The 17,400-nt window shown below is 36.0% G+C and overlaps 1 protein-coding gene across 1 annotated transcript in view; it reads left to right on the forward strand.

Annotated features, from left to right (window-relative positions):
- Positions 1–17,400, forward strand: part of TSGA10 (testis specific 10) — a 159,408-nt gene that overhangs the window by 40,451 nt on the left and 101,557 nt on the right. The window contains exons 6-8 of the mRNA XM_053705457.1: positions 8,950–9,096; positions 14,939–15,112; positions 16,700–16,777. Of these exons, the coding sequence (XP_053561432.1) occupies positions 8,950–9,096; positions 14,939–15,112; positions 16,700–16,777 (399 nt within the window). The remainder of the gene's footprint in view (positions 1–8,949; positions 9,097–14,938; positions 15,113–16,699; positions 16,778–17,400) is intronic.

The raw sequence follows: 17,400 nt of genomic DNA on the forward strand, positions 1-17,400 counted from the left end.
CACCCAACCCCTCAAAATAAAAAAGACGTAACTCTAAAAAAACGTAAGCTTTGTATGGGAATTTCCCTTAAATCCCTTAAAAGGGCAATCAGCTCTTTTGCTGCCCATTAAAAAATAAAAAAGCCCTAATCTAAAAAAACAAAAAACACCCCCCAAAAAAAAAAAGTTAACACTAACCCCCAAAAATGTACTCACCATTCCTGAAGTCCGGACATCCATCTTCTTCCAAGCGAAGCAAAGTCTTCATCCAGGTGGCGAAGATCTTCTTACAGGGTGGCACCATCTTCCATCTTCATCCCGGTGGTGCGGAGAAAAGGTGGTGCGGGCGGAGCTGTAACGGCAGCCGCACAGACATCCGACGTGGAGCGTCCTCTTCATGAGATTGTCCGCCGCACACTCAAGATTGAATGCAAGGTACCTGTTTTATATTGGGGTACCTTGCATTCCTATTGATTAAAATGTTCAATTCAGCCAAAAGGATGAGTGCTTCTGAAATCCTATTGGCTGTTTACATAAGCCAATAGGATTTCAGTAGCTCTCATCCTATTGGCTGATTTGAGAATTTCAGCCAATAGAAATGCAAGGTACCCCAATATAAAACGGGTACCTTGCATTAAATCTTCAGTGAGCGGCGGACGATCGAATAAAGAGGATCCTCCATGCTGGATTTCTGCGCAGCCGCCATTACAGCGCCATGCCACCGGGATGAAGATGGAAGATGGTGCTGCCCTGGAAGAAGATCTTCGCCGCCTGGATAAAGACTTTGCTCCGCCTGGAAGAAGATGGATATCTGGACTTCAGGAATGGTAAGTACATTTTTTGGGGTTAGTGTTAGTTTTTTTGTTGTTGTTTTTTTAAGATTAGTGCTTTTTTATTTTTTAATGGGCATCAAAAGAGCTGATTGCCCTTTTAAGGACAATTCCCATACAAATGAACCTTTAGGGGCAATCTGTAGCTTAGTTTGTTTTTAGAGTTAGATCTTTTTTATTTTGGGGGGTTGGGTGGGTGGGGGGTTTACTGCTAGGGGTTAATTTGTAGTTTTTTTCTGTAAAAGCAAGACAATGCCCTACAAAAGGCCCTTTTAAGGGCTATTGGTAGTTTATTGTTAGATTAGGGGTGTTTTTTTATTTTGGGGTGGCTTCTTTGTTTTTATGGGGTATTAGATTTAATTTTTTTTATTTTCGATAATTTAGTTTATTATTTTTGTAATCTTATATTTTTTTGATTTTTCGTAATTTAAGACTTTGTTATTTTTTGTAATGTTAGTTTTTGGGGGTTTTTCGTAGTGGTAGGATTTTTTAATGATGTAATTTAGGTTTTATTATTTTTGGTATTTTTTATTTTTTTTAAATAGTAATATTAGGTTTATTTTTAGTTTTAGCTTAGTTTTTTTTTTATTCCACAGGTAAGTTTTTATTTATTTTAAGGTTGTTATATTGTAACTTTAATTTTAAGTTAGCGGGTGTTAGATTTAGGGGTTAATAGTTTAATTTCGGTAGTCGCAATGTGGATGTTAGGCGGTTTAGGAGTTAATAGGAATAGTTTAGTATTTGTGATGCTGGGGTGGCGGATTAGGGGTTAAAAGCTTTATTTAGGTGTTAGCGATGTGGGTGGACGCCGGATTAGGGGTTAATAGGTTTATTGAAGTGTTGGCAATGCGGGTGGGCAGTGGATTTGGGGTTAATAGGTGTTTTTTTTAATATATATTTTATTTATGGTTCAACAGCGAATACAATTTAAGGTAGACACATTAAGCATTGATAAATCACCTTGCAGGGTGCCAAAGACTCTAAGCAAATCATAATAAATTAACAAGTTTATAAACAAAAAGAGAGCCAGCCCACTGAATCTAATCCTTCTTTAACTAAAAGAGGAAAAACAGAAAAATCACCAAATACAACTCTTTTGGTTAAGCATATATCGAAATGGAAAGATTCAACACTTGCATTCATTATTATATTATATCCTCTTTAACCAAGGTAACGCTGTTGGATGTTTTAATTACAATAAAATAACATAACACTCACACATAATAGAAAGAGAAAAAAAGAAGGGAGAAAGAAGGAAAAAAAAAAAGGGGGGGATTGACCCACTATCCCTCCACTCACCCCACTATCACATGTATCTTACAAATCTCTATAGAGAGATATCCAATCAGCTGGGAATTTTTTTTAGCAAAACTAATTCCATAAAAGCGTTCGAGTTCAAAAAGGGGAACAAAATCTGATTTTGGACATTACTTGAATAAGACTTAATTTGGGAAGCCAGCCATTCAAAAATAATTTTATTTTTTTTATCGGAGACTGTTTGTAACTGAAAAGATTCAAAAATAATCTGTAGCTGAATTTCCTTGAGCACCACTGAGAATTTTGGCATAGAATGTGCTTTCCAATTTTTAAATATCAGATTTCTTATTAATAAAATAATCGTATTAACTACATTTCGATATAAACCAAGATTCTCAAATTGATTAAATAAAAAAAAATACTCTCTAGTGAAAATCGGATCGGCAAATTATAAAGATTAGAAACCCAAAACCCCATTTTTTGCCATAATTGATAAATCTTTGGACAATACCAAACCATATGACAAAAATCAGCACTTGGTAAACTACAACACAGGCATTTTGGGGTTGTAGAAGGAAACATTTTATGTAATCTTTAAGTGGAAATATAAAAATGATTAAATATCTTCACATGAGACTCCTTCCATGAAGGGGAGACGATACATTGATTAACCCTTTGAGTGCTAATGACGGCTCTGAGCCATCACAAAGTTTCTCACTCTGGTGCTAATGACGGCTCAGAGCCATCACTAGCACTCTCCCACCTTGAGGGAGATCTGGGGGCTCCCACCCGCTCCTACCCCAGCGATCGTGCAGAGTGACAGGCATCGCCGGGGCTTCCCGTTTTGCGTGGTGACGTCACGCGAAATAACATGATGACGTCACCGCGCAACTTTATTTATACTTAACAATGTTAAGTATAGGAGTAGGGGGCATGCTGCTTAGATGCCTGAGATACAGACCCACCATTGGAAAGGTAATCGCCTAACCTTTCCAACAGTGTAATTCTTGGGGGTCTGAAAAAAAATAAAAAAAGTTTAAAAAAAATTGTTCAAAAAATAAAATAATAAAAATAACATTAAAAAAATCTTAGCACCCAGGTGGGAAAGTGCTTAGCACTCAAAGGGTTAAGGGCTGAAAAACTAGAACCAATTTTATTTTCATCCAAATCTGGAAAAATATGTATCCATTTATTGATAATTTTCCCAATAGCAAGAGCACCCTGTTTAGACATCATGATATCATAAATTAAGGAAATAGAGGCATCGCCCAACTTGAATTTTGAACAACATAATTCAATCTCAGACCAAGCAGGAGATATTGGAAAAATACAGTCCAGTGCATCCACATAGTGATGTAATTGTAAATAGGCAAAAAAAAGGTCTTATTAGAAATGCCAAATTGAGAAATTAGATCTTGAAAGGAGACAACCTGTCCACTTTCTGTCATAATCTGTGCTAAAAAGCTAATCTTTTTGTCCCTCCAAGTTTGAAAGGCCTTGTTATAAATTCCTGGTAAAAAATTGTGGGTTCCCGCCAATAGGAAGGAATTTAGAAAAGCTTGGATCTATCCCCAACAAGAAACAACATTTCCTCCAGGCCAATACTATATTTTTAATAGTAATAAGATTATTAATATTAGACGGAAATGTTTTAGGGGGGCAGTGTAAGATTGCCTTTAGCATAAACGGTTTAAAATAAAAGCTTTCGATATCAAAAGAGGAGACTACGTTGGACTCTAAAATCCAATCTATAGCTATCTTGGTCATAGCTGCCCAGTTATAAAGCTTGATATTAGGGAGGGATAAACCTGCCAGCTCCTTTTTTAACATAAGGTTATCAAGGGATATACGCGCCTTTTTATTACCCCAAATAAATCTAGACATGCAAGAACATAGTTTCTTCACATCTTTATTAGGAATAAAAACTGGTAAGTTTTGAAGGGGATAAAGCAATCTGGGAAAAATAATAGTTTTTATTAGATTGACTCGCACCTTCAAAGAAAGTGGTAAAGACGTTCAAGTTTCTAAGTCTGATTGGATTTTCTCCAATAATGGTATAAAGTTCAAACCATACCATGTTTTAGGATCTATGTGAAGAAGAATACCCAAATATTTAATACAGTCAACTGTCCTGAACGGAAATTCTTGGAGACTGGTAGCTGATTTTTTAACCCAGAGAAGTTCGCTCTTTTGAAAATTTACCCTGTAACCAGAAAATATACTGAACTCTTTCAAATATCTCATTATCAGCAGAATAGACTGGCTAGTGTCCTTTAAAAATAACAAAAGATCACCGGCATAAAGTAGTAGTTTGAGTGTCTGTGAACCCAGGGCTATACCTTCCATCTTCTCCCTTAATTTAATCGCCAATGGTTCTAATGCGATGTTAAATAATAGAGGAGACAAGGGACAACCTTGTCGTGTGCCTCTTTTCAATGTGATCTTATCTGAAAGTGTATTATTAATCAATAAAAAAAGATATTAGGAATCTTTACAGCTTCTGGATAAAATAAATAAATTGGTTATGAAATCCAAATTTGGCCAATGTGTTAAATAATTCCAAGATATGGAATCGAAAGCCTTTTTGGCATCAAGCGTTAAAATTGCTATATCTTGTATATTCTTATTACTAGCCTTATTCATCCCATACAAATTTCAGTGAAAATCAAGAAACATAGCAACACTACGAATATGTCTAGTGGAGTTCCTGGATAACATGAAGCTTACCTGGTCCATATGAATAATTTTCTCAAGCAATATGGCAAGCCTCTTGGCAAATATTGAGGATAATAGTTCATAATCTGTGTTTAAAACAGAAATTGGTCTGTAAGACGCTGGGTCTTCTGGGTTTTTTCCTTTTTTAAGGATTAATGAATTATTAGCTACAGAAAAATACGGGGACATAAAGTCTTTGGAACAAAAGTAAAAATTAAACAATTTACTCAGAGTTAATTTTAATTCTTGCACTAGTATCTTATAAAATTCTCCCGGTAAACCATCCGGTCCTGCAACTTTATTAAGTATAAGCTGATCTATGGCTGTACATATTTCTTCATCTGAAATAGGGGCATTTAAAAGGGAAGAATCCTCCTCCAGAATCTGTGGGATTCGCAAATCCCGCCAGAAGTTATCCTGGCTCTTGACATCACTAATTATATCAGTATAAAGTAGTTGATAAAAGTAAAAAAAAACCTTGCTAATCTCCTCTGTTTCAAAGACTCTAGAATTACCTACTTGTAAGGCCGCTATGAAATTCTTTTTCTTTCTAATTTTTGTCAGGCGAGCCAGGTGTTTGGCAGAACAGCCATGAAAGCTCCTAAAATATAAACTGATTTTTGATTCTTGTTCTAAAGATTTTTGTTTAAGAAATATATCACGTGCTTTTCTAGCTTCGGAGTAGCTTTTCCAATTTCTAACTGATTGCTGATTTAGATATTTTCTATATGCATTTTTTACCTGATTGGTATATTGCGTTTCAGCTGCGCACCTTTTTTTATTTAGATTACACATGTATGCTTTAATTTCACCACGCAGCATCGCCTTGGTGGTTTCCCAAAAAATGTCAATTTTATTGAAATAATTGATGTTTAAGTTACAAAAATCTTTCCAACTTTGTTTTAACCATATACAAAATTTAACATCATTAAGTAGGTATCTTGGAAAAAAAATCTAGCACACTTATTCTTATCACTATTCATAGACACAAAACCAAGGGATATAACCGCGTGGTCTGAGATTGAAATGTCACTAATATCTACGCATAATTTTTGAATAGATAGAGATTCGGAAATTAAAAATAAATCAATTCTAGAAAAGGTTTTAAAAGACAAGTGAACATCTGAGAATCTGGATCCATAGGTTTATTTAGTGTTGGCGATGTCTGGGGTGGCGGATTAGGGGTTAATAGGTTTATTGTAGTGTTGGCAATGTCGGGGGCGGCGGATTAGGAGTTAATATCTTTATTTAGTGTTGGCAATGTTAGGGGGGGCGGCGGATTCGGGGTATTTAGACTAGGGGTTTATATTAGGGTGTTAGATTTATAATAAACTTTCTTGTCTCCATAGACATCAATGGGGAATGCGTTATTGCGATCGCTATTCCGCAATCGCAGGTGTTTTTTTTTCTAACACGTTTTCTCCATTAATGTCTATGGGGGAAAACGAGCACGTCAAGTCAGGACTTGGCTTTTGTGCGGTATGGAGCTTATCACACTATACTGCACAACACAAGAAGGTTTTCTTGTAACTTGTAATGGCAGCGCTATGGAAAGTGCGGTACAGCTACATTTTTAGCGTTATTTACGTACCGGGTTTAGCGCACAATTTGTAATCTAGGTGATAGGAAGGTGTGGGTCCTGAATCTGTATGATGTATTCTAACATCAATCAAGACATTGGAAAAAGCACAAATTTTAGAATTAATTTATATGAAAAGCAGAGGAAATATTATGTATATTGGAAAGTTATTTTACACATAATTAACCCCTTTCTATGGGGGTGTCATTTTCAATAGCACATTATAGCCAGATAATCCCTTAATGACCAGCAACGTACAGGGTATGTTGCTGTCATTCAGGGTTTAATAATGTTTATGGCCTCTAGTTATTAAGGTCTGGCGGACCTGATCCGACACTGCGGATCAGGTCCGCCAGACCTCGCTGAATACGGCGAGTAATACGCTCGCCGTATTCAGCATTGCACCAGCAGCTCACAAGAGGTGTCAATTTCCAGCGATGACTGTCCCCCTGCTCAGAGCAGGCGGACAGGTTATGGAGCAGCGGTCTTTGTGACCGCTGCTTCATAACTGCGGTTTCTAGCGAGTCTGAAGACTCGCCAGAAACAGATGCCATCAAGCTCCTTACGGAGCTTGATAACTAGAGGCCTATGTGTTTATTTTATGTTTGATTTTATTATTTTTTTTTATTTATTTATTTTCTGCTTATTCTATTTTGTCAATCATTTAACCCCTTTAAGACTGGGGGCAAGTGTTGAAGATTAGAACAAAGTTTAGATGAAAATTTTTTATTGGAAAAAGGAAATCACGAGATTGTCAATGCAATCACATGGCTTCTACCTATGATGCTAGGCATGTCTCCCAGCTGCATTTTGCATTTTCTAAAAGCAACATTCCAAAAAGTTAGGAAGTTCCATGCTGTCCTAAAGGCGTTTAAGCCCAGCTCTCCTAATGGCCTCTAGGGGTTAAAGGCATCTATTGAAACTGATTTATGAAATGTTTAAATGCATATGTAAATTATTAAACAGTTTCTGGAATTTTTTTATCTTCCCTTTTCTCAAGATGATTTTGTCAGTAGCGTAGAAAGGGGCATTGTTAAAGAGACATCTCCCCTTCTCGTACATAAACTTTAAATTGTGAACTATTATTAGATCTATAAGTATCAGTAGATCCCAAGACTGCTGTGTGATTTCCCCTTGCCCTCAGCATGAGTCCTCTGTTAAGTTCAGCACTTTTTTTTTTTTTTTTACAAGTTAAGAGTTATATGTTAGTGCTCGAGTGAAAGCCCAGGATGCGTTAAAATCTGGATGTCAGTTAGCGCAGGCGCACTAAATCACTCACAGAAAAGACTTCTATGAGTGAGCACTGAAAAACTTATTTAGGCTATCTCTCGAGCGTTAAGCCAAAGGTGCGCAAAGCAAAAAATAAAAATAAATGTTTTAATAGTCATTTAAATGGATATGGAATATAACAAGGTGTTTGACTGGGAAGGTGTATATTTATGTAAGAAAATATATATGTGTGTGTGTGTATTTGTATGTGTGTAGATATAGATGTGTATGTATATATGTGTGTACATTTGTGTTTATGTATATGTATGTGTGTGTGTAGATATAGGTGTTTATGTATATATGTATGCATGTGTGTAGATATATGTGTGTATGTATATATGTGTGTGTATATGTGTGCACACATACACATACATATGTACACACACATAAACATACATACACATATATGAATACACACATATATCTACCCACATACATATACACCTTTGAGCCCTTCTTAATCCATCACCTTGTCATATACCATAACCCTTTAAATTAATGTTAAAAGATGTATTTTAATTAAAAATTATATATATATGTAGTTGGGGGATCCAGATGTCAGCGCTCAGAGAGGGGAGAAAACACAAGAAACATCAACTTATGGTGCAGTATGTAAGCACTTGTATAGCATAATTAATAAAGAATAGAGTGGTGCTCTCCTATTTGGACCTCAAACATGTGAGGTATGTTGATTGCACGGAGGGGTAATTAATCACTATCTGTGGTAATTCCTCTCATTGACCTCTTAGAGTGTGGTATTCCTCTCCTCAACCTCTTAGAATATGGTATTCGTTCCTTCTCCTCTATGGAGTATGATTAAATCCCTTGTTTGATTATGAGATCCTCTCAGAATCCTGGAAGATGGGGACTGTGACTTGCGGGGTGTGGCTTAGGCAGGCAGGAGCATGATATGCACAACACATAACTCAGCACTTGTAATATGAGCGCTTACAGTATAGGGGACACTAATAAATGTTGGCCTTGTTAAGATTCAATGATACAATCTGCCATAATAATAGAACATAAAACATAAAATTGAATTAGGCTTATAGAAAACAGTACCAAATTCATACTGTTTAGTCCTTCTGGGGATACCATACCCAAATGTTATTCCAAACAGTTGCAAGTTTTGTGCATCTTAGAGAATGTGTATAGGATATATACATATAAATATATATATATTCATTTATATATATATATATATATATATATATATATATATATATATATATATATATATATATATATATATATATATATATATATATATATATATATATACACACACACAGTCTATATTTACATAATATGTATTTACAGTCAGATTCTGATCTCAACAAAAGTTTCCGGGAACGGGATGAGCTCCAATCAATGCTGGAAAAGTATGAGCGTCACATGTCAGAAATCCAGGCTAATATCAAGGTCTTGACATCAGAGCGAGACAAAACCAATGAACTTTATGAAAAGGTAACAATTTCCAAAGAGTTAAACATACTGTATGTACATGGGGAAGAAAAGCGATAAACGATAGTAGAGCAATGCCAAATGACGTGTGTGTGTGTGTGTATATATATGTGTGTGTATATATATATATATGTGTGTATATATATATATATATATATATATATATATATATATATATATATATATATATATATATATATATATATATATATATATATATAATGTGTGTGTGAGTCTGAGAGTGTGTGTGTTTGTATATATGTGTGTGTGTATATATATATATGTGTGTGTGTGTGTGTGTATATATATATATATGTATATATAAATGTGTATATATATATATATATATATATATTAATATTTCCCAAAGGTATTACACTCCTATGCACAAAATAACAACTGCCGGGGTTTTTTATGTCAAAAAAATAATACAAAAGTTCAAGAAAAGACAGCACTCACTGGTGTTCAGCAAAGTAAAAATGAGCTTTTAATGTTTCATTTTAAAAACAAAGGGAGATTGCCTACGTGCACGTCCTCTTGCTATGTGGCATATCCCAATAGGTCAGCATATTCCACCTAAGGTTTCCCCTTCAGATAGCATAGTAAACCGCATGACTAATTTGCATAGCTGATGACACGGTGATGTATTAACGCCCCCTCGGCAAGGGTGGTTAAGTATCATTTGTTAACCTAATGCTGCTGCATGTTAGCTTATGTCAAATTGTATACCGTTTGTTCTTGTGGGGATGTTGGAACGAATCCCCCATGTGCATACTGTTAAAAGTCACGCAATCTCCACAACTAAAGCATCCTACTTTGCTAGTTTTCAGCCATGTCTCTTGTTGGTAGCTTTGCTTGTTGTCCGTTTTAACCAGCATGTCTCTAATGTTTCTGGCTCAATTCGACATAGGCTAAAATGCAGCAGCACGTTTGTCATTTATATTCTTATGTGTCCCTGTTCCCTGTTTTATGTTGGGAAAACTACTACTTCCTTTAAAAATAGAATGGCAAACCACAGATTCTCTAAAAGGGAAGAATTAAAAAGTGGCAAATCTGACCTCCCAGTGGCACGCCACTTTGCCACACAGAAACACAATTTGTCCAGTCTACGTAGCATGATCATTGAACATATTCCCCCACAAAAGAGGGTTGGTGATCGTGCAAGGATGTTACTCCAATTGGAATCAAGGTGGATCTACATGCTGTACACAGTATCCCCTAAAGGTCTAAATATTAAATTGGATTTTCCAACACCTGTCGTGTTAAAAGCCACTCAGTATTTCATTACATACTCCTTAAGGATTTTGTCACTAAGGCTACAAGGAGGGACATATTCTTTATATTGATCCTGACAATATGGTGTCACCCACGATAAGTGGGGCATGAAGATGGAGCAAGTTCTCCTGGAGGCACTATTAGTGCTTATGACCGTGCGCTTTTGACACCTCTCATCCAGTATTCTACAGTTCATGGTGACAAGTACATTCCCCCTTGATGACGTCCATTAGTGGGCGTGATACATCTATGAGTCAAGTTACCTATGCTCCTCCCGGGTGCTTAAGATCGGAAGCCTGGTATGTCTGAATCACGGAATCATCCACTAGATGTGGAACATGATGCTGTGCAAAATTGCCTATATGCAACATAGTTGCTTTTTCACCATATGTTGGATATCCGTTTTCCATTTAGAAGCAGACGAATGATACTTTTCCACGCTTGCCGAGGGGGCGTTAATACATCACCGCGTCATCATCTATGAAAATTAGCCGTGCGGTTTACTACGCTATCTGAAAGGGAAACCTTAGGTGGAATATGCTGACCTATTGGGATATGCCACATAGCAAGAGGACGTGCACGTAGGCAACGCTTTCACATTTCAGGTGTTTGGAATTGTATCATTTGTGAAGGGTATGAATGAACTGTAGCTGGATTGCTTTTATACTTTCTTTTGTGGGACATCACACTGAGGATGAACTAACTTTGGGACTGTCTCTACTTTGGGAACATTTGATAAAGGTGTTAGTACAGCACCGAAACGTCATGCAATCTCCCTTTGTTTTTTAAATGAAACATTAAAAGCTAATTTTTTACTTTGCTAAACACCGGTGAGTGCTGTCTTTTCTTGAACTTTTATATATATACAGTATATATATATATATATATATATATATATATATATATATATATATATATATATATATATATATATATAAAGAACAGGCGATGGGAAGGCACTCACCGTAATAAATTGAATACTTTATTCACAAGTGAATAAAGTATTCAATTTATTACGGTGAGTGCCTTCCCATTGCCTGTTCTTTATGTATTTTGTTTGAAGGGCACTCCGGATGATGAACTATTGAAAGAGTGTGTGCTGGTTCCCCTTTGCATCTTCATATATATATATATATATATTAATATAGCACACAGAGAAAGTCCAGCACTCACTCACAAGCTCTCAACTAACTTTTATTTTAGTTGAGAGCTTGTGAGTGAGTGCTGGACTTTCTCTGTGTGCTATATTAATGTATTATTTTTTTGTAATTTTCCCTGTTTGGGCCTTGCACCCAGGCCTATCTGGGGTTAACTGCCTTTGACTCTGGTGAGAGTGCTGTTTTGCACCCAGGGCTGTGCATGTTACAGGGTCATAGGATGTGTACCCGGTCAGTGCTGACCCCACCCGTGTTTTGTATGTGTGTATATATATATATATATATATATATATATATATATATATATATATATATATGTGTGTGTGTGTGTGTGTGTGTGTGTGTGTGTGTGTGTGAGAGAGAGAGAGACATAAATTCTGAATTACCATCATTTTCCAAATGTTATTCTTCAAAAAGCTTTCTATCAAGCTTGCAAATATCAAACCAAAATCACATAATTGTTCAGGAGCAAGTTAAACTGCTGCCAGGGACATTAAACCCCAAAATTTTCTTTCATGATTCAGATAGACAATATAATTTTAAACAACATTCCAATTTACTTCTATTATCTAATTTGCTTCATTCTTTAGATGCCCTTTGTTGAAGAAATAACAATTCACATGGGTGAGCCAATCACACGAGGCATCTATGTACAACCACCAATCAGCAGCTACTGAGCATATCTAGATATGCTTTTCAGCAAAGGATAGTAAGATAATGAAGCAAATTAGATAACAGAAGTAAATTAGAAAGCTGTATATAATTGCATGCTCTTTCTAAATCATGAAAGAAAAAATAGGGGTTTCATGTCTCTTTAAGCTCTAAATGTATAAATATCGCCACCCAGTGGTGATGATGTGTGATGGCGCTCAGTAGAAGAGCTAATGAAACATCTATTTTGAACCCTGAAATATGTCTGTTAGAAATGTTGAATATAAAATATCAATCTTTGACATTCCATGATATATGAGACAGAGCAAGATGACCGGGAGAAAGTAGAGAATACTTACTTTTTTATGGGGGAGGCCAGAGGGATGCAAGAGAATGGTAGTGAACTAATCATTCCTTTATTCCTCATATAAATGTCCCTCTAAAATGTAATATGTTCCACTTTAAGGGGAAACACTAAAGATGATATGCGCGGGCGATAAGGGATTTATCGTGGTTGTTTTCGCTCGTCAGGTTTACTGCTGGTATTATGATTTCAAAGCAAAAGCGATCACTTGAGCACAATCGCAATTTACGCTACAATGATTACTGCATCCTCAGAGCTTTGGTTAACTGTTTCGTGAAACAAAAAAGTGTCACAAAAAACACATCAAAAATACATTACAAAGTATAGTTACCCACTTAATAGCACTATCTAATAAAAATTATTCACAGAAAATATTGCACAAAAAAGTTATAAGTGCTCCAAGATATGAGGTCTCTGGTGCAATGGGGTCTCAGCAAAGGGCTTTAATATTGAGACACATACATATTTATGTCTAAATATGTATATTTATGTGTGTGTGTGTGTATATATATATATGTGTACATATGTAGGTATGTAGTATATGTATATATATGTATTTACAGACATATAAACACACACACATATAGACACACATATAGAGATATATATAAGTGCATCAGAGCTCTTTGCAGTTAAAGGGATCCTAAACCCAATTTTTTCCTTTCGTGATTCAGATAGTATGCAATTTTAAGCAACTTTCTAAGTTACTCCTATTATCAATTCTTCTTTGTGCTCTTTGTATCTTTTTTTGATATACTGTATACTGTATATACATATACACCTGCATATATTCATATAGATATAGTTGTGCACTTTAGGTCTAACGCAGTGTCGGGTTAGCACGCTAAGAATAGTTATCTTAAGGTGCGTTATGTAAATAGTACATATTAAATATTAATAATAATTATTATAGTTAATGTAAAATATACATATATATATTCTATGGATCTTATTTTAGAATATTTTAGTACATCTATAATATTTATTTTATTAATATTTTTAAATATTTTATAGTTAATAAATACATAACGTATCTTAATAAAACTCACGTTGGGTTAGTGCACATGAAGAATTAGTGTACTTCTGTCGGGTTTGCGCACATAAGTCTGAGAGGAGTACACTAATTATTCATGTACGCTAACCCATTAGCAATAAGTGTTAGTATTTTTTCTTCTGCGCTATCCATTGAAGTCTATAGGGGAGAATAAGTTATCATGGGTTGTGATATCCGAAGTCCTGAATTTATTGTGCTGCAGGTTTTGCTTGCATGCTTTCAACTTGTAATACGCAAAATCTTCTGGCGGTGTTAACACTCGAGCAATCGCTAAATAGCGCACCACTTGTAATATGGCCCTAAGACTTTAACATTATGCTTAAAGGGGCAGTAAACCCACCAAATAGTGCATAATTATATAATATTAGGTTAGCGCCAGCTTTCTAAATCAAAGTATGTCACAGATATTTTCTTACAAAAATGTATTTTACAGACCGCATCTCCTGGCTCTACTGAGCAGGTCTGTTTTTTTTTCTAAGTGCATTGGGCACGCTGTCTAGTCACAGCCGGCCCAATCACGCCATTAAAATGAATGTAGCTCGCTCCCGCTCTGATCTGATTTAGAAAGCTGGCGCTAACCTAATGTTATATAATTCTGTACTATGTGCAGAATTTTATAACATTATTTGGTGGGTTTACTAGCCATTTAATCCCTTTTTTTGTTAAACACAAAGGAGCCTTATTACAAGCTATTATTTGATAATTATCAGCATTTTAAATACTAATGAGCCCTTTTCAATATCTACCTGATTTTCATTGTTTATCAGAAGAACCGTTTTTATTATCGGTTTGGTGAAAATGAATCTATACATAACGTGCTAGTCCTGATTAGCAGATCATTTAATGACACATTTACAGGGCTATTTTTAAATTATTAACAAGTACCCCAAAGAGTTTTAGAATTTAACACATTACACCCGCCATGTTGGTTGGTGTTAGGAAGCAGTACCAGCACACAGATACACAAAACTTTTACACAAAAAAAAAGAATAAGAAAAACTTTTACACAAATTATAAAAAATAGCAAAATCAATAACTAGTCAAGCACAGATGAACACTATACCAATAATGCCCCTGTTCAAATCACTTAAGAAAACAAGGGCGAGATTGTGATAAACTCCATAGTTAGCTATGGTCAGTAACATGTCATATTTGCACCAGAATGGTACTTTAATACTTTAACATGCACACTATTAGTTATGTTTGTAAAAATATAATTTTCAGTATTTCACAAAACAAAGCTTTATTTATAAAACACACAAGCATATTAACACTAGGTGATACAAGATAATGAACTGCTTAACTAATCCGACTTACATTGAGCTAACTTTTATAATATACCAGGCTCAATTAGAGATAACAAGACTAAGAAAGGAGCTCATGAGATCTCCTAAGACTCCAAAATCCAATGTGACAGCTCAGTCCATCCTGCGACGTGTAGAGAATGAACGTGACACTGCTATAGCAGATTTAAGAAGAATGACCACAGAGCGCGACAGCTTAAGAGAACGACTAAAGGTAAGAAATTACAGATAAAGCATTTAAAGGGACAGTCAACTCCAAAAATGTTATTGTTTAAAAATACAGATAATCCCTTTATTTCACATTCCCCAGTTTTGAATAACCAACATGGTTATATTAATATACTTTTTACCTCTATGATTACCTTGTATCTAAGCCTCATTTCACTTCACCCTGGTCACATGGCTATTTATTTATTATCTATTGACTTGCATTTTAGCATTTTAGTGGTTTAAATGTTATAAAGTACATTAATATAACAATGTTGGTTGTGGAAAGCTGGGGAATAGCTAGTAAAGGCGTTATCTATCTTTTTAAACAATAACAATTTTGGTGTTGACTGTCCCCTTTAATATGTGTGTAGTGTAATCACATGGACATTTTGTGGTCAGGTACCAGTGTCTATTTACATAGATAAAGTAACCAATAATTTGGGGGGATTCATTTGTATTTGCCAAATTATGAAAAGATTAGGTTAAAAATTATTTTATAGATGCATCCATGCCTGAACTCCCAGTAGAATTTTCCTGGGTGGGAGAATAAGTATGATAATATTATAATATTAATGAAGAGAATGCAAATTTTATATAAAAATATTAAGTCATTTTTATTTTGATATTGCGGTTTCTAGGAGGTTTTATGAACCTTCATTTGAAAGAAGAGACCCTAGTGTTTTTATAAAAGTCTCCTGGGTGTTTAATGGATTTTTTTGGTTCATCATGATATACAGAGATTATAGGGTATATGGATTTACATCTGTATGAGTTATGTTTATATCAAGTGATATCACGAGGAAAGTGATGTATCATTTAAAAAAGATGTTTCCATTCTATATTGCAAGGGACACAGTTAAATGCAAGTCAGGGTGTTTAAATTGGTTTTTTTTATATCCTTTCATTTTATTATCTATTTTATTACTGCATGGTAAATTTGCTTGTTAAACATTAAAAAAATAGTCAAAACAGTTTGACATGATTATCCTATATTATAAAAGGCCAAGTGTGTTTGTCTGAAGCCGTCATGCGCAGTAGAGACAAACACACTTGGCCTTAGATTGACCTCGCACGCGCACCTCCGTGGTTTAAGCAGCGCACAGCAGAGAATAGACAGGGGGAGAGAGGGGGGGGGAGGGAGAGGGGGGGAGGGGGGGGAGAGGGAGGGGGGGAGAGGGAGAGGGGGGGAGAGGGAGAGGGGGGAGGGGGGGACAGGGGGAGAGAGAGGTGGGAGGGGGGGAGAGAGAGAGGGGGGGAGAGGGGGGGGAGAGAGAGAGAGGGAGGGGGAGAGGGGGGGAGAGGGGGGGAGAGAGAGAGGGGGGGAGAGGGGGGGAGAGAGAGAGAGGGAGGGGGAGAGGGGGGGGAGAGAGGGGGAGAGGGGGGGGAGAGAGGGGGGGGAGAGGGAGGGAGAGAGAGAGAGAGAGAGAGAGGGGGAGAGAAGGGGAGAGAGGGGGAGAGAGAGAGAACCGCGGTACCTAAAAAATTGGCCCGTGTACACGGGCTTTAGGACTAGTTTCCTTTATATTTAGTGACTATATGAAGGGTTTGTTTTAAACTACAAATTGTTTATTTTATTGGTTTTCCTATACAGATTTCCCAAGAGAATGTCATCTCTGACAGAGCTCATCTGGAGCAGAGGATAGAAGAGCTGCAATCATCCTACAGAACAGTAAGGACATTGAATAAAATATTTTGTAAAATAATGTTGTTTTTCTGCACAAAATTACAATGCAGGACAGGTTTTCTGTTAGGGTGGGTATACAGCTACTATTCCCAGCACTTAAAATGTTAGCTGGATGTTTTCTTATTGTAGGAGAAAAGCAAATTGAGGAAGTCTTGAGCGCCAACTGGTATGGGCCATAATTCTGTAATTTGATTGGGCATAAAGTAATGCCAAACAAATGTCCCTTCTCTACCTTGTACTTAGAAAGATATATCTGTTTTGCGTTGATGACACATTGCAAACTACAACTCACACAAAGCTTTTCAGTTCTTAACAAGATTATGCATTAAGCAAATCAGATATAGAGAAAATGACACAGCTATAGAGTTTCAGTCTGAAAAGTGTGATTAGTTGGGCTTTACTACAATAATATGGTAAATAGATGTTAATATTTGGACGTTAACGCCATCATTGCCATTGTTAATAGATAGTATAACAATAAGGGTACATATTGGGGTCGATTTATCATATGATGGGTGGAAATGATTCTCTATAGCGAATCATGTCCGCTCGACATCGGCATACACTGTCTGCATTTATCATTGCACAAACATTTCTGGTGAAATGCT

The sequence above is a fragment of the Bombina bombina genome, chromosome 3, assembly GCF_027579735.1.
Source record: "Bombina bombina isolate aBomBom1 chromosome 3, aBomBom1.pri, whole genome shotgun sequence".
In the NCBI taxonomy this organism is placed as follows: Eukaryota; Metazoa; Chordata; class Amphibia; order Anura; family Bombinatoridae; genus Bombina; species Bombina bombina.